We start from the raw sequence: 18,004 nt of genomic DNA on the forward strand, positions 1-18,004 counted from the left end.
CCCAGGCTGGAGTGCAGTGGCATGGCGTGATCTCGGCTCACTGCAACCTCCACCTCCTGGGTTCAAGCAATTATCCTGCCTCAGCCTCCTGAGTAGCTGGGACTACAGGTGTGTGCCACCACGCCCAGCTAATTTTTGTATTTTTAGTAGAGATGAGGTTTTGCCAAGTTGGTCTGGCTGGTCTCAAACTCCTGACCTCCAGTGATCTGCCCACCTCAGCCTTCCAAAGTGCTGGGATTACAAGCACGAGCTGCCGTGCCCGACCAATTTTTAAGAGTATATATAGGGTCCTGAAACCAGGGAAAAAATTGACAACCACTACTCTGAGGTATCAGATCCAGCTAAGGAAAAATTCAGCGGGCAGAAAGGCTGAACAAAGAGAGCTTTTTCAGCCCCGATCCAGTCTCCTGGCTCTGGCCCTGCAGATACCTGCATTCGGGCATGGAACGGCCAAGCTCAGCCTATGGGAAACGCAACAAGCAGGAAAAGAGAACTTCTTTGGCATCTTGAGGATAGTGCACACATCAGTCATTCTCAGCCTTGCTCCTTCAGGCCCTTTCACCCGGGAGTTCTGACACAGCCATGCTGTTGCAGATGGGAGTTTTTAGAGGGGTTTTCCAGAACGGCCAGACATGCATGTCCAGCTTGTCTCAGCCTGCCCAGCAGACTCCATGGAATTACCAGGAAGGAAACGGTAGCCTGGAACCCACAGGCCATGGAAGGCATGTTCCTCAGAAAGTCCATGAATTACTTCTCTTTTTACCTTCCCATAGATCCCAGGCCAGGGAGGTGGGTGGGCCAAGGAGAAAGGCCTGAAGGGGTCAGTCCGGGGGCCGGCACAGCCTTGTTTGTACATGTGGACACCAGCCACCTCCCCAGAGGCAGAGGGCTCATCTAGATTTCTGTATATTGAAAGTATTGATCAGTTTTCAATTCAAGAAGCAGAAAGCATTCTAGTTATTATAAGCAGGAGATGATTTAATACAGGGAGTTGGGAGTACACACAATCATTGGAGGAGCTCGTGGAGCAGGGTGTAGGCTGAGCATCCAGGAATGACCAACTAGCCCATTAGGGGAGCTGCTCCCTCTGAGACAGCGCCTGGAACTGTGAGTTTGAACAACACCTCTGGAGCTGCAGTTCAGGAGTAAAGCTGGAATCAAGAAGGCATTGCAGCCAGGCATGGCGGCTCATGCCTGTAATCCCAGCATGTTGGGGGACAAGGTTGGCAGATCACTTGAGCTTCAGAGTTCAAGACCAGCCTGGGCAACATGGTGAAACCCCATCTCTGCTAAAAATACAAAAAATTATTCAGGCATGGTGGTGCATGTCTGTGGTCCCAGCAACTTGGGAGGCTGAGGTGGGAGGTTAAAAAAAAAAAAAAGGCTTTGCTATTGCTTTTATCATTTCACCATCACTACCACTGCCTCTGAAGCCTCAGATAGTTAGAAACTGGACTGGAATGTTCTGTAGGAAAAAAAAAAAAGACCTCAGTTTTCATGACCTGGTTTGCTAGCAAAAACAGACAAAGGGAACACAAAGGTGGCCTCTGCCTCCCATTCACTTACCACATCTCATGCAGCATATCTTACTGATAAAACCTGATTTCCAGAATCCCAGCTGCAAAGGAGTCTGGGAAATGCAGTTTTTAATTTTCCACCTCGCTAGCCAAGATGGTAAACTGAGGGCTAAATGAGCCAATCCCCAGTGTATACCCACCAGGACTATCAATACTGCGTTTTCTCAAGTGCTGAGTTCTAAGGAGCATGAGGCAGGGGGATGAACCAAGATGCCACCTGATTAGACTTCATGATTTCCCGAATTCCCTCTTGGATTTCCCCTAGTGCAGCTAGGAGATGCCCTCTTAGAGATTTAGTAGCCACACGTGGTGCTTTGTCTTGGCCGTTGGCCACAATAGGGAAGAATGGCTGGCAAATCCACAGATTATCTTTTTGTTTACACTTCAGTCTCCAACACTGATGGTTGAAATAAAGGCTTTTCCTGCAATCAGAAGGACTGATATACAGAAGCAGGTCTCTAAGCTTGCCTTCTAGCCCTGTAATATAAGAATTGTGAAATATAAAAATATTTGGGGGGAATTGGGCATTTATGTTTAAGGGAACTCTTATAAACAGAGGGATAATTCATGAAGGGATTGTTGTTTCTTCCTAGACGACACAAGTTCCCCCCATAGAATCCCAGCTTCCTACTCGAATGAGTCAACACTAGGCTCTTGAAAATTATACACCATTCTTTTGTGTCAGAAACATGACTTGGTCCTTAACTGAAAACCTGGGTACACTATAGTAAGTTACTGATGTTCATCCATATTTTAGTCACTCAGCAGACCTTTCTTCTTCTTTTTTTTTTTTTTTTTTTTGAGACGGAGTCTCGCTCTGTCGCCCAGGCTGGAGTGCAGAGTGCGGTGGCCGGATCTCAGCTCACTGCAAGCTCCACCTCCCGGATTTACGCCATTCTCCTGCCTCAGCCACCCGAGTAGCTGGGACTACAGGCGAGCACCACCATGCCCGGCTAATTTTTGTATTTTTAGTAGAGATGGGGTTTTACCATATTGGCCAGACTGGTCTCGAACTCCTGACCTTGTGATCCGCCCACCTCAGCCTACCAAAGTGCTGGGATTACAGGCATGAGCCACTGCACCCAGCCCCCCTTTTTTTTTTGGTGGGGCGAAGAGAATCTGGGAAGGCTTCTGAAGCAGGTGGCATTGGAATGGAATCTTGAAGGATAAATAGGATCTAGACAAGCAGGGGTGAGAGCTGTTCATTCTCATGTGGAGATGGGAGAAGTCAGGGTGGGCTTGAGGTGCATGAGTGCTGGTGGTGTGTCCTGGTGACGGGGGTGAGCCAGGGCGGGAGATAGGGTGAGGTGAAGTTCTGGGAGGCCTTGAGGGCCAGAGATAGCGAGGCTTTACTGGCCTGTGGCCCTCCCCTTCATACGGATTGGTGCGCTTAGTGGACCAGTTAAGTGGCTCAAACCCAGGAATAGTTTTGGAAGTGACAGAACCAGAACATTAGAATACCTTCCCAAAGGAAAGACCTTCAAGATCACTTCTGATTACAGAAAATCCCTGACTTGTGATGGTGCAACTTACAATTTTTCAGCTTTACAGCGGTGTGAAAGCGATATGCATTTAGTAGAAACTACTTAGAGTACCCACACAACCATTCTGTGTTTCACTGTCAGTGCAGGATTCAGTAGTTACACTGATGTTCAACACTATTATAAAATAGGTTTTGGGTTATATAATCTTGCCTAACTGTAGGCTAATGGAGGTGTTCTGAGCATGTTTAAGGTAGGCTGTTCAGTAGGTGAGGTGTATTCAATGCATTTTCGCTGAGGATATTTTCAACTTACAGTGGGTTTATTGGGAAGTAACCCCATCCCAAGTCAAGGAGCATTTACATTTTGTTGGCTAGTTTTTAAAATAAAAGCATTCTTTGCCCTCAAGGAGAGAAACTTTTAGAATTCTGGAGATGACCTGAGCTTTGGGAGACCTGAGATAGGGGTTCCGAGGGCAGCCCAGGATGACTCCCTGGAGGCGGCTTACTTCCTAGCTGAGGAGAGAGAATGGACATCTTTTTCCTGGCCGGAGCACTTAGCGGCATGTCAAGGGGAGAGACCGCAGTGACCACACCAGCCGGACACTCCAAGAGCCCCGAGGGAGCTGGGGTGGCCGGAGGCCTGGCTGCCTGCCCCTGGCTGCCTGCCCGCTCCCTGGCTTAGTTTGAAAGGAAGGACAAGAGTGGCATCGGGAGGGGCTGGGAACAGGCAGGAGCCGAGAGGCTGACTTCTGGGCTGTCATCAGGGAGAACAGCATGAGTGAGGGGCAGGGCTCCAGGGCTGCCTTGTTCCTGTGACAGAGCAGGGAAAGAGCTCCGTCCATTCTGGGCAGAGCAGGTGGGTGTCCCACGAAGTCATGAAGCCACAGGCTGCCATCCGGGCCCCTCCACGGCGGGGAGGTCTGTTGGACGGCGAAGTGGTCTCCTGAGGGGGCTTCAACACGGAGCCTTGCCAGAGCTGGCAGAGGACAGAAACGCGCCCCCGCCGCCCTGACTGAATCTGAGCCGCTGGCCGCGGGCAGGGGCGGGCGCCGCCTGCGCCGCAGTCAGGGCCCAGCACAGGCTGTGCACGTGGCGTCCCCTGGTGGCGCAGAGCGGGCCTCATGCGCGGCGCCCCGGGAGTTTGCAACTCTAAGCCTGCCGCCGCCTCTCCTTGCTTTTGTGGGCTCCTAGTGATTCTCGGACCCGCTAGGACCATTCCTCTCTGTGGGACTTGAGGCCGCTACTCTTCTTCTTTTTTTTTTTTTTTTTTGAGACAGAGTCCCGCTGTGTCGCCCAGGCTGGAGTGCAGTGGCCAGATCTCAGCTCACTGCAAGCTCCACCTCGCGGGTTCACGCCATTCTCCTACCTCAGCCTCCCGAGTAGCTGGGACTACAGGCGCCCGCCTCCACGCCCGGCTAATTTTTTGTATTTTTTAGTAGAGACGGGGTTTCACTGTGTTAGCCAGGATGATCTCGATCTCCTGACCTCGTGATCCGCCCGTCTCGGCCCCCCAAAGTGCTGAGATTACAGGTGAGCCACTGCGCCCCGCGGAGGCCACTACTCTTCCCTGAGCACCAAACTGGGGGCAACCGTGGCCTGGCACAGGAAGTGGTGTCAGCCCACCTCGGCCGAGGTGCCAGGTGAGGAAGCAGTGGTCATTAATGTTGCACAACAGTGTAATATGCGTCGTCCCATTTGGCCTCATGACAGCCTCGATAAGGAGGTATCACATGCGTGTTGCAGATGGAGAAACAGACCCGTGTGTACTTGTCAGAGGGGATGGTGACCTGATGCTGCTGGTGGCAGCCCTGGGTTTGGACCTGGGTCTGTGAGACTCTTAGCTGTGCAGCTTCTCCCCTCTGCAGAGAACACTTGGGGACCCCGACTGAACTCTTTGGAGGGGACAAGGTCCCCAATTCCACACACTGGGGAACCATTCCTTCCCTGGGCCACCTGAGGGCCCTCAGGTTCTGCTAATGGTTCATGACAGAAATTCCTTCTGTGCATTGCAGGTTCAGTCTGGGTCTCTGTGAGCAGAAGGAGTAGGTCCCCTGCAAGGGGTGATCAGCCTTGGTGGCCGCCTGTGAGCATGTGTGTGCTTGAGGGGTCCCCTGCTGCCTTTCAGGGAGCACTCTCCCTAGGCCTGACCCTCTCTCTGCTGCCCTGCAGGGACCCTCACCCCCGGCCTGACCCTCTCTCTGCTGCCCTGCAGGGACCCCCACCCCCCGCCTGACCCTCTGTCTGCTGCCCTGCAGGGACCCTCACCCCCTGCCTGACCCTCTCTCTGCTGCCCCACAGGCCCTTCATGCTGCTGCCACCCCTCATGGAGTGGATGCGCGTGGCCATCACCTACGCAGAGCACCGCCGCAGCCTCACCGTGGACAGCGGCGACATCCGGCAGGCGGCCCGGCTGCTGCTGCCTGGTCTGGACTGTGAACCTCGGCAGCTCAAGTAGGAACCAGGGAGGAGGGAGGACCCCGGCATCCACGTCCTGCCCCCAGCGGCTCCCCTCTGCTGGCTTCTTCCCCAGGTGGCTGGGAGGGGGGCAGAGAGCAGGGGCCGCAGCACATTTGAGCTGCTCTAAGGGTGTCGTCTGCAAAGGCCAAGGCTGAGTATGGGAACAGATCGATTGCAGACCTTTGCTGCCGCCTGGAAACGTCTCCTGCAGCTGCTGGTCTGCTACACAGAGGACACACACATTGGGAATGGGGCAGGAGAGCCCACACATCTGACTCTGGGATACTTGGGGGCTGAGGGGCAGAAGTGGGCCCATTCTTTCCTCTGTTCCTGTCATTGACACCACGTGGAGCCCTTCCTGGGTGCAGGTGCTGAGCCCTTCCTCTTTATGTGTATTATCTTAGTCCTCCTGACAAGTGTAGAGAAGAGGCAATCGTGCCCATCTTACAGATGAAGAAACTGAAGGTCAGAGGGGAACAGTAGCTTGCCCACAGATACTCAGTTAGCGCTTTACTGTGTCCAGATTGGAGCCCAGGTCCATACGGCCTCCAAGCCTGTGCTCCTAATTTCCTTGCCTAAGTGCCTCTCACAGTACACTCATTTGCTGAGGAGCTTTTCTAGGGAAGCTTCCCTGGCCATCCTCGGCCCGTGAGAGCCTTTTATCTACTTTATTTTAAAATTTAAAAAAATATATATATATATTTTTTTGAGACAGAGTTTCGCTCTGTTGCCCAGGCTGGAGTGCAATGGCGTGATCTCAGCTCACTGCAACCTCTGCCTCCCGGGTTCAAGCGATTCTCCTGCCTCAGCCTCCCAAATAGCTGGGCTTATAGGCATGCACCATCACGTCTGGGTAATTTTGTATTTTTAGTAGAGATGGGGTTTTACCATGTTGGTCAGGCTGGTCTCAAACTCCTGACCCCAGGTGATCCACCCACCTCTGCCTCCCAAAGTGCTGGGATTACAGGCATGAGCCACCGCACCTGGCCTTATATCTTTTTTTAACCCTCTGCCCAAACCCAGGTTATGGCCTCCTCTGTCTTCATGCAGAAGGCCCAAACCCCATTCTAGGACATGAACTTTCTACATTTTGGCCCAACCAAGGCTCCAGGCCAAAGCTGCCAACTGGACGTCCGTGATGTGACCCCTATAACACAGGCATTATCTGTGACTTTCCATGTAGGTTGCATTGTTTGCAAATGGGAGTCTATGCCACTCTCTGCCATCTCTTTGGTACTTCTGGGCCTCACCAGGAAGCCTTAAAGAGAGAACACAGAGCTAAACACTAGAACCTGGCCACGGTGACCATTTATAGGCTGAGTGCAGCCTGCTCGACGCAAACAGTATACAACCAAGTGCTATGGCACAAGTCTGGGTGGGAGCTGCTTCCTGCTCGGGGCAGCCCCACAACAGATTGTTTTACATGAGTCTTTGTTTTCTGCCAGTTGAAGCAACGAGGGCTCAGAACACTTACTTACTTACTTATTGATCGATTGATTGATTGAGATGGAGTCTTGCTCTGTTGCCCAGGCTGGAGTGCAGTGGCACAATCTTGGCTCACTGCAACCTCCGCCTCCTGGGTTCAATTGATTCTCCTCCCTCAGCCTCCTGATTAGCTGGGATTACAGGCACATGCTACCATGCCTGGCTAATTTTTGTATTTTGAGTGGAGACGGGGTTTCATCACATTGACCAGGCTAGTCTTAAACTCCTGACCGACCTCAAGTGATTCACCTGCCTTGGCCTCCCAAAGTGCTGGTATTACAGGTGTGAGCCACTGCACCTGGCCCCCAAGCAATTTTTTAATGTACTTATAGAAAAGCAGAAATGTGTGCTCTTCATGTCACAGAACGTGATGGGGACAGTAATTGCTGATCTGATCATAACTCCCTGGCCCTTCTCCCCACCCATCCTCATCCTCACTCTTCATGTAAGCCTCACGCATCTGTGTCACATCATTGAAAGTTGCTGTCTGCATACAGTCACATGCACCTTTGGGTCTCTTCCGGGCAGACCTGAACACTGTTTCAGTTCCTTCCGGAGGCTGGATGCCCGAGCAGCTACTGAAAAATTCAACCAGGACCTGGGTTTCCGCATGCTCAACTGTGGGAGGACGGACCTCATCAACCAAGCCATTGAGGCCTTGGGGCCAGATGGGGTTAACACCATGGATGACCAGGTACGTCCTGAGAGCTCCAGTAAGACAGGCGCGAGGACCAGAGTTGGGGATTCTCAGCTCCCAGCCTTGGCGTCCGCCTCTGTCTTAACCCTGAGACTTGCTCAGCTCTGTGCTTCAAAGAGGCGGGCTACCTCCCCGAACCCTGCCTGCCCCCTGCCTGGTCACATGGAGTGTCAGTCTGGAGACTTCTAGTACCCCTTGGAAAAACTTTGTCATGTGGCTTCCACTTCCCTGGCTGGACAGCTGGCCACTGTTTCAGGTGGTGCAAGGCTAGGAATGAGTTCAGGAGAGTGAGCTTCATCTCCAGCTAGGGACACGGTCGCTAACCGTGTAGCATGGCCTATTGTGGGCCGACTACTTGCTGGGGGCATAGAAACCCCTGTCCTCATGGAGCCACCATTTTAGTGGGGGAGACAGATAATAAGAAACACAGACGTGTAAAATGTAGAGGATGTTCATTTAAAGTGCTGAGGACTAAAATGAAGCATGAAAATGGGTAGGAAATGTTGGAGGTGATGTAGTTTTACATAGGCTTTAACTTGAGTTTCGCATCTGTTTTGTTTTTTACTTTTGCTGTGAACAGCTAACATTTATATAGCATTTGCTATGTTCGAGGCATTGTTCTAAGTGCTTCACGTAGATTAACTCATTTCCTCTTGACAGCAGCCCTGTGATGGTGATGGAGCATATTATTTTTCCCATTGTATAGATGAGGAAATTGACGGACAGAGAGGTTGCTTTACCTAAGGTCACACCACTAGTAAGGAGCAGAGCTGGGTGGAGAATCTGAGCAGCCAGACCCAGTCCCTCAACCACTATGGAATATCCTGTGTGTTTGACACTGTACTGAGAGCATTTACCGTGTGCGGAAGGGCAGTGTGGGGTCTGGAAGGCCACACAGAGCGTGGGGAGTTAATGACAGTGGCGAGTTAAGGCAGTGTTCTCAGATGAGGTGACGGCGCAGTGCAGTGTGATGAAACTCTGGGCAGACCGTGAGGCCAGGGTGGACTCTGACAGATGGGACGGGCTGCCAGGGGAAGCTTCCTGCTGGAGGCGGTTGAGCCCAGCCTGGGGGAGGGCAGCATGGGGACGGAGCAGAGAGGATCGGGAAGGGATTCCAGGGAAAGGGACATAAGGAGCGTGGGGTGGGGCAGTCAGGGCGTGGACCCGGGCCGGGGGTTGGGGAAGGACCACAGGCCCAGCGCTGGGCTTCCGGAGGGCAGTGGCAGGTGACAGGCTGCTGTGGGATCTCGTGGGAGCCTCTCCGTCCACACAGGCTCCAGGGCCTTGTGGGAGCTTTTGTCCCGGTGGAGTCTTCCTTCCTGAACAGCACAGTGTGGAAGCCGTGGACTTTAGCTTCAGACTGACCTAGGATTTAGTGACTGTGTAAGAGCTGTAGCATCTTGAACAAGTTACTCTGCCTCCCCGAGGTGCTTCAGTTTCCTCCCCTCTAAGGTGGGGGATGATAGCACCTGCCACATAGGGTTAGGGGGACGTCTGCATCCAGCACATAGTCAGCACTCAGCAAATGTTCATTCCGGTTTTATTGCCAATACGATGATTATTGTAGTCGTATTACTGTCGATACGATGACGATGCCTGAAATCTGCAGGCCAGCCTGGTTTTATTTGGCCTCTTTATATGTCTGGAGTGTGTGGGGATAGGGACAAGGGAAAAAGCAGTGTCTCCTCGCAGAGCCCATCATTTGGTTTAAACTCCAAATTGTGTACAGATGTGTGGAGAAAAAAAAGTAAGTCAAGTCTGTCCACAGGGAGATGAAACAAAGCCAGATTTTTATTCTGTGGTGTTGGCCTTTGTCTAAGTGCTCAATCCTGTTTGTTCCCTAAACCTTAGTATTTATAGAACAATCTGTGGGTAAACAGCCCTCTCACCCCATGATTAATCTCAGGCCATTGCTTTATCTCTGGCCACTAGGCAAGGATTTATGAGATAAGGAGATCTTGTCTACACACAAATATTCTAATAAATAACATCACGGGGCACCAGGCAAACACTTGCTGGGATCCAGCCGTGGAATAAACAGTTTGCACTGCCTTTGCTGTTGCCAGTCACAGAGGATTCCCAGCCAGGGAGGCGGCCCCGCCAACTGCCCACCTAACCCAGGGAAACAGTAGGACTCAGCTTGCAGGAATGCTCTGAACTGCTCAGTAGCAGAAGACATTGAAGTCAAATGCCTCCTTTACCATCTCGTGAGACGGCGCAAACTCAGGCTTCACAGCTTATGGAGGCCTGGGTCCTGCCCCGAGTTCAACCTCTCGCTAGTTGTGTGACTTTGGGCAGTTAATTCCCCTTCTCCGCTCCTCAGTTGTAAAATGGGGAGAATGGGAATATTACGATGGTGGAGGGAGATGCTGCATGCTAATCACTAGCATGGTGATCTCCACGCACAGGGCCTGGGTGAGGCTGTATGGCATAGTAGCCGTGAGAGTGTTGTTGTGTTGTTGGTATTTTAATTAGGTAGCTCTTAATCAAGGTGAGCTCATTCTGAACTAAGCACTTTATACATATTAATCCACACTCTACAACAACCCTTTGAGGGAGATAAGATACTGCTCTGGTTCCCCATTTACAGATGAAGAAACTGAGGCACAGAGAGGGCAAATGACTTGTACAAAGTTTACAGCTCCCCATGGTAGAGGAGGCCTTGGCACCGAGCCTGGCTGCACAGCCTGTGCTGGGCCCCGCTCCAGTGTCCTACAGTGCTCCTGGCAATGCCCCCACTCACCTTCCCCATGCCCTATGCCCAGCAGCCCAAAGGAAGCACAAAGCCTGGGGGAGCACAGGATGCTCGGCTGGGGTGGTGGGGGGCCTGATCTGTGGTTTCTGGGGCAGAGGCCTGTGGGTATGTGGTGTTGTGTTCTGTTTGCAAACATTTCAGCATGTGCATTTGATTTGCTCAGGGTATGACGCCGCTAATGTATGCCTGCGCTGCTGGGGACGAAGCGATGGTCCAGATGTTGATTGATGCCGGGGCAAACTTGGACATCCAGGTGAGGAAGCCCCACAGAGCTGCACCCAGGTCCTAGGCCAGCAAGGATCACTCCGAAGTCTCCAACAAACATGCTAGGCGTGATGTTTTGGGCAATTGAGTAGATGTGCAAGACTGGAAAGACAAGATGCAGAGAGGCCACTGTTAGTACAGGGAAGTCTCCTCAAGATTTGGGCTGTCTGAGAGGAAGTGGACTGAGGCGGGAGTTGAGTGGAGAGATGGGCTGTGATTCTGTTTTCATGGTATCTTTCTCCTTTTACCAGCCTAATCTCCAGCCATTCCTTCCATCCCCAAATACTTCTAGCTCTGCCTCCCTCTGAAGCATAAAGCACTCCCAATCTGCCCTCTTTTGCCCAGGGCAGACATTGCTAATTAAACACCTATCCTCTCTTTTTGAGCGTTGTCCACTTTGTGCTACAGGCAAACATTACCGATTGAATGTTGAAAGCACTTGTTAACTCCTGTTCACCATCCCTGCAGGGTACTCCCTTCACTCGGGTGCCCAGAAAACACAGATGATTTGTGGTATTTTCCAGGTTCCAAGCAACTCTCCCAGGCATCCTTCCATCCACCCGGACAGCCGGCACTGGACCTCACTGACATTTGCTGTGCTGCATGGACACATCTCTGTGGTCCAGGTGAGCTCCTGCCAGGTGAACACCATGCCCCCCAGCTTACCAGGTAAGCTGGGCTCCAAGCACGGCCCCAGCCTCAGCTGAGTGGGCAGGTGCCCTGAATGAGAGATCCCAAAGGCACTGCTTAAGGCCAGCTCACCTGATCAATAGGGCAGTGGCCCACCCGAGTTGCCTCAAGGAAAGGGGTTAGTGCAAGGATATGTGTAGTTTTAGGAAACAAGACCCAGGTCCAGGCAGCATTAGGGTCCTGTCATGCCCTCCTGGCATCTCTCTCTCTCTCATGTCGGGCACACTGGGGGCTGTCCCAGCCCCACTCAGCTTTCTCGCCTCCAGCCACCTTTCTGACCCTTCCCTTTTCTCCTCCCTCGTGAATTCCACCACAGGGCCAGCTCTATATCATGGGGTCTGTGCAATTCTGTCCCCTTCCTACTTCCTCAGGATTCAGATTGGCACGGCTCATCTGTAGAGCCAAGCCACAGGTTGCCCACCTCGGCCCAGGTAGCTGTGCTGGCGTGGGGACAGGTAGTGGTTCTAGAAGCAGAAGCTGTGGGCAGAGCAGCTCCCCATGCCAGCAGGAGCTCCTGTGGGCAGAGCAGCTCCCCATGCCAGCAGGAGCTCAGCCACATGCACTTACTCCCAGGTCCTCAGATCGCTGGCATGTGCAGGGTTTCATGGCACCCCTTCCAGGGAGTTGGCATGACACCCTCGCTCCCCACTAGGTTGCAAGGCCTCTGAGGGCAGGGATTGCGTCTGGCTGATTCATGGCCCCAGCCTACAGCAAGGACTCCGGGAGTCGCCATTACCCACTGGCCACCACATCCTGCCGCCTTTGTCTTATATGGACCAGAGCAAAATCCCAAGCTCAGTTCAGACTGGGTCCACGGGGCTGTGCCCTGAGCCTGCCTGAACCCGTGCCTAGTTTTGCCCCAGTGAGCAGGCCCCCACCTCCACTGCCTTGGCACTGGTGCAGGGAGTTGGGCCATGACTGATTTCTGACTGCTGTATCTCCAGTGATGGCTGTCCCCCATGCCACACAGTCCGGAGAGGTCAGCCCGAACTCCACTCCTGGTCTCCAGGCAAAGGGCAGTTGGGCTCCCCTAGGCTGCCATGCATGCTTGGAGGAAGGTTTGGTCTTCAGGAGCCTGGGAGGGCTGGAAGATTGCTCCCTTCAGAGCAGCTGGTCAGGGAAGGTGGAACGGGAGCTGGTGCTGAAAGTCACCAGTTGGAGTAACGCAGACCCTACTTCTGCCCCAAGGCAGAGCCAGGACCGGCTCATCTGGAACTGCCTGGTGTCTGTTAACTCTGCCCCATCTGTCCCCTGTCAAAGCCCGCCCTTGCTAGCATGGGGAGAGGCCCTCTGCTGTCCTAGACTGGAACTTCCTGCTCCAGCCCTACCACCTGCCGTCCTGGGGTACCTGCAGTACCTCTCCAACGAGAAGCCTAAGGGAAGCAGGCCTCTCTTCCCATTCTGTGGATGAGGAAGACTGAGGCTCCGGGAATGGAAGTACCTGCCTGGGGTTACTCATTGGCCAATGGCCAGCACTGACACCCTGCTCCTTCTGACTCCAGCACGTGCTGCCACCCAGAGCCACAGTTTACCCCATAGATTGGGGGCAGCATTTTCTGTGCTGTTCATCCACATGCATTCTCGGAAAGGTGGCTGCAGTCAGTTCACAGGAAAGCATTTGAAAGACAGAAAAAGCTCCTCACAGCTTAGGGGCTTGGTCCTGGGCCACAATAATGGAGTTGAAGATTCTAGAAACTTAGCCCTGAGAATAACCTGGAGTTCTAAAGTTCCAGTTCCTCAGCTGCTGGGGTGAACCGCATCTTGGTCACATGCCTGGAGAGAAGTAAAGGCCCTGTTCGGAAAGCACCCTGGCCCTTCCCAGGTGCTCCCTGCCATGCTGCCATGCTCACATCCCTGCCTCCTCCTCTGTGCTCCTGGCAGTTGCTGCTGGACGCTGGTGCCCATGTGGAGGGCTCAGCAGTGAATGGCGGTGAGGACAGCTACGCGGAGACGCCCCTGCAGCTGGCCTCTGCGGCAGGTAGGCACCTGCTACCCGGAGGCTCTGTCTACCCTTCCCTGTAGTGCCCTCCAGCCTGGCCAGGCATGTAGCTGGACGTGCAGGGGTCTCTGGGTCCACTACCCAGTAGCACACACAGACCCTGTGCGGGGGCCTTAAAACGCCTTCTCTGGGCCACTGGGGGGCTTCCCCTGGCCCTACCCATCAGTTTCTGTTGGGCTTAGCATCTGGCAGGACCCAGCAGGGCAGGGAGGCCCTTCCCTCTGGAGACCCAGGGAGGGGGCACAGGGGCAGGGCACAGCCAGGCTTCTTCCTCTCCCTCCACTTCATCCGCCAAATGCAGATGAGCGTGGGGTTTACTGATTTATTCCAGCACTCAGAGCTGCGAGAATCCCGCTCTCCCTTCCCTTTCGCCTCAGCTGCCCTGGCGGCCACCGTCTCAGCATCCTCCGTGCTGCCCGCCTTCTCTTTCAGGGAACTACGAGCTGGTCAGTTTGTTGCTGAGCCGAGGCGCTGACCCCCTCCTCAGCATGCTCGAGGCCCACGGCATGGGTTCCTCCCTCCATGAGGACATGAACTGCTTCAGCCACTCAGCTGCCCACGGCCACAGGTACCTGCCCGGGATTCCCACCCTGTGTGACATGAGGGCACTGAAATAAGCTCACAGGAGCCTCAGTTTCCCCGATGGGAGCAGAAGAGCTAGGCCCAGAGACCTTTCCCAAAACAGGGGGCCTGTGTGCTCATAAACCAGAAACATGGGGGAGTTTAGCACAGGGGCCGGAGATGGCGGAGGACCCACAGTTGGTTCCTGGCAGACCTGGGACTGAAGCCTGGGCCTCCTGACGCCAAGGGCAGACCGTCCCGTTTCCCAGAGAGACGCCACTCTGCAGCTGCCAGAGCCCACTCAGGACCACGCAGCTTCCCATGCCTGCTGGTGGTCCTCCAGTGCCCAAGTGGCCTTGGGAGTCCAAACAGCACATGGCTGAGCTGTGCAGAGGCTCCTGGTGCAAAATTGCACCCTACCCCAGGTGCAGATGGTAGAGCTTGCTTTGTGGGGACCAGGCCTGCCCAGGGGTATGGCGGGACAGCAGCAGGCTGAAGTCAGGAGCAGCATGGAGGGGCAAGAAGGAGACCAGACAAGGGGTTATTACAGGGCAGAAACGGGGCCGGAAAAGCAGGGCTGGCAGGCAGGACACTTACTTCAAGTTCCCCGACACCATTCTTGTCACCAGGCTCATGCTCTGGCTGGGGTCCCCTGCCCTAGAATGCTTTTTTCTCCAGCTGTCTCCAGCCCACCCCCACATTCACCCACCTCAGCCGCCCTCACCCTCCAGGCACCATCTTCCACATCGCCAAGTCTAGGCCACTCCACCCCGCCCAGTGCCTGCATCCCCCATGGAGGCCTCTTCACCCTGTGTGGAGACTGCCTGCCTGCTCATCCGCCTGTCACTCTGAGCACAGGACCCTTGGGGCAAGGTGCTCTGTAAACTGCCTGAGCTAGCAAGTCCAGGAGCCCTTGGGAGGGACCTTCGGTCCTTGGAAGGGCACCTCCAGGCCATGAGCTTGGCAGGTATGAGGAGGGTCTGCAGGGTGGCTGTGGAGAGATCAGCCCCCCGGAACCTTGCAGCCCCACCCATACTGCATCCATCCCAGAGCCCCAGGCTACAGGACGCGACAGAATGAGCCTAGGTCTTGGAACCAGAAGTCCTGGGTCTGTACCCCCACCCGGAGTGGCCTTGAGCAAGACAGATCCATCGCCTGTGACGGTGATGTGTGTAGGCTCTTACGAGGCTAAAAGCAGCAGCAGGGGGAAGCGTCCTCCGTGGGGTCTAATATTCTGTGTCTTCATTCGTAAATATGAAAAAATTCTACATGACATCCATCTCCAGTTCATCCTTATCAACATGAAGGGACCAAATGAGTACTTACCGGGCTCTTCCTGTGTTTTAGACACTTTCACGTGCATAGTCAGCTGCTATCTAGACAGACCTGCTGTGTTTCAGGCTCTGCATTTAAACCCTTTTACATCAGCCTCACATGAGCCCCAGGAAAGCGTGATATAGTGACACCCTGTAATACAGATACCAAAGCAGTCAGGGCTCAGAGAGGTAGAGTGACCTGGCTAAGTTCACACAGCCAGGATGGCAGAGCTCGCTCAGCCCCTAAGCCTATGACTTCTCGGCAACACCGGGATGGTAGAAGGGTGGGTTCCCCTGTACCCTGCCCTGCCTCTCGGAGGTGTATGGGGATCGGTGACCCTGGGACCCCTGGCCTGCCCAGAGGAGGAACACCATGAACCTCTGAGCCCTCGGATGCCCCAGAGCAGCCCATCGGGGCAGGGGGGTACTGGAGGACAGCTCAGGTGGGCACTGCCTATGGGACCTCAGCCCTCGCCTTCATTACCATCCCTGGGCCCGCAGGAACGTCCTGAGGAAGCTCCTGACGCAGCCGCAGCAGGCTAAAGCGGACGTGCTGTCCCTGGAGGAGATCCTGGCCGAGGGTGTGGAGGAGAGCGACGCGTCGAGCCAGGGCAGCGGCAGCGAGGGGCCTGTGCGGCTGAGCCGGACCCGCACCAAGGCCCTGCAGGAGGCCATGTACTACAGCGCCGAGCACGGCTATGTGGACATCACCATGGAGCTGAGGGCGCTGGGTGAGGCCTCGCGGGCGTGCACACGCATGTCCATGCATGCATATGGACATACACGGTCACTCCCAGGTGCTCTTCAGCAGGCCTGAGAGGGCCAGGGCCCGCAGGGACAGACAAGCCCCAGGGCAGCTGAGCACAGACAGGGTGGAGGCTGGGACCCCCCAGCTACACAGCCAGGTCAGGAGGGGCCCCGGGTCTCAGATAGTGCTCAACAGTGCCATGTCTTGGGGTCATGGCCCAGCCCTCTGCCCTCGGGTCCTCCACCCTGCCTGGCTGGAGCTTCGCTGCCCCTTCTCCAGTCACAGCCCAGGGATGTGGAGCGCTGGGAGCCTCTGCAGCCCCGGGACTCCATGCTGTGAGACGGCAGTCCTGTCACTCGGCTGGCCTTGCACTCCTTGGGTCTGCGAGTCTGTGGACTTCTGGTGTCCTCCAGGGAGGCTAGTTAGACAGACTTAGGTCAGGTCCTGTGTTAGCTGCACACCACGTCCTCTCTCCAAGCCTCAATTGCCGCCTCTGTGGGTTTGGTGCTAATGATCCTTATCTAAGAATGGGGTGACATCACCTAAAGTACAAGGCACGGTGGCCACTGTGAGCACTTGGTGGATGATAGCACTGTCACTGTCATCACAGGGCCACAACCCCCCAGGGCTGGGCCAAGACAGCAGTGAGTCAGCCTCAGTGTTCTTCACTGGGAAACGGAGACGTCACCCCCACCTGCAGTCAGTAACCCAAGGGTAGTACCACCACCACACTGCTGTCCATGTGTCGCTGGGGAATGCCATCAGTTCTTTAATCCACAGTGAGGCTGGGGTAAGAGGCTGTCTCTCTAATCACCAGGGACATGACTAGTTTTTTATGTCACGAACTTCCCACAGCAATTTTAAGTTATGGCCCCGCTGACACACGCTGGGGACCTGGTAAAACAGTCATTATGTGCCCGGGGATGTGCAGCGACATTCCAGTGATCTGTGTGCTGGGAGAGCGCCTCGTGATAGGACCAGGTTCATTTTGAGCTTCCGTGCAGGCAAGGAAGCCTGTGTGTCCTTGAGTGCCTGGCATATTCTCTGGCCATCCAAGCCCTCCTGGCTACCCCTCCACAACTATGAGACCTCTCTAGCAAGTCATTTTTGAGCGCAATAAGCAACAAGGCTACTATGGGTGCTGGGCCCACGCTTCAAAATCCCCAGGCTGGGCCATCAACTTTCAGAGCTTGAGTTCCCTGCATTTGGGCCGAAGCCACTCCTCCACCTCATCTCATGAGAACCTGAAACTCCACTCTGACCTGCCAGCAAGCCCTATTAGAATGAATTAAAGCTTTCATTCCATGGCCATCCTGAGAGGGCCACTCAGCGCACAGGAAGGGGGCAGGCGGGAGGGGGTGGGCGGGGTGCTCTGCAGACAGCAGGGGTATCCTGGGAGAGTCTGCCCAGAAAAGGCTGTGTTCTGTGCCGGGAGCGCTTAGCTGTGGTGCGTGACTGCCTGCCCTTCCCTGCCTGGGCCAGGAGTCCCCTGGAAGCTGCACATCTGGATCGAGTCTCTGAGGACCTCCTTCTCGCAGTCGCGGTACTCGGTGGTGCAGAGCCTCCTGCGGGACTTCAGCTCCATCAAAGAGGAGGAGTACAACGAGGAGCTGGTGACCGAGGGCTTGCAGCTCATGTTTGACATCCTCAAGACCAGCAAAGTGAGTGTGGCCAGTGGCTGGTTCCCAAGCCCACGGCCCAGACTCAGACCATGGGACACACAGATGGACACACAGGCAGACATGTGGACAGACACAGGGACCCCCCACCCAACACACACACGCCCACATGCCTGCCCCCACCACCCAGGGACCCCACCCCACCCAACACACACACACACGCCTGTCCCCAGCACCCAGGGACCTCCCCCCAACCCAACACACACACGCCCACACGCCTGTCCCCAGCACCCAGGGACCCCCCCCACCCAACACACACACACACGCCCACACGCCTGTCCCCAGCACCCAGG

The 18,004-nt window shown here is 54.8% G+C and overlaps 1 protein-coding gene across 1 annotated transcript in view; it reads left to right on the forward strand.

Moving 5' to 3' along the window:
• Positions 1-18,004, forward strand: part of ABTB2 (ankyrin repeat and BTB (POZ) domain containing 2) — a 222,720-nt gene that overhangs the window by 194,720 nt on the left and 9,996 nt on the right. Inside the window, exons 4-11 of the mRNA XM_011965544.1 lie at positions 5,359-5,511; positions 7,531-7,696; positions 10,618-10,707; positions 11,243-11,344; positions 13,290-13,386; positions 13,840-13,975; positions 15,786-16,015; positions 17,515-17,693. Of these exons, the coding sequence (XP_011820934.1) occupies positions 5,359-5,511; positions 7,531-7,696; positions 10,618-10,707; positions 11,243-11,344; positions 13,290-13,386; positions 13,840-13,975; positions 15,786-16,015; positions 17,515-17,693 (1,153 nt within the window). The remainder of the gene's footprint in view (positions 1-5,358; positions 5,512-7,530; positions 7,697-10,617; positions 10,708-11,242; positions 11,345-13,289; positions 13,387-13,839; positions 13,976-15,785; positions 16,016-17,514; positions 17,694-18,004) is intronic.

This window comes from Mandrillus leucophaeus, unplaced genomic scaffold, assembly GCF_000951045.1.
Source record: "Mandrillus leucophaeus isolate KB7577 unplaced genomic scaffold, Mleu.le_1.0 Scaffold73, whole genome shotgun sequence".
Taxonomy (NCBI): domain Eukaryota; kingdom Metazoa; phylum Chordata; class Mammalia; order Primates; family Cercopithecidae; genus Mandrillus; species Mandrillus leucophaeus.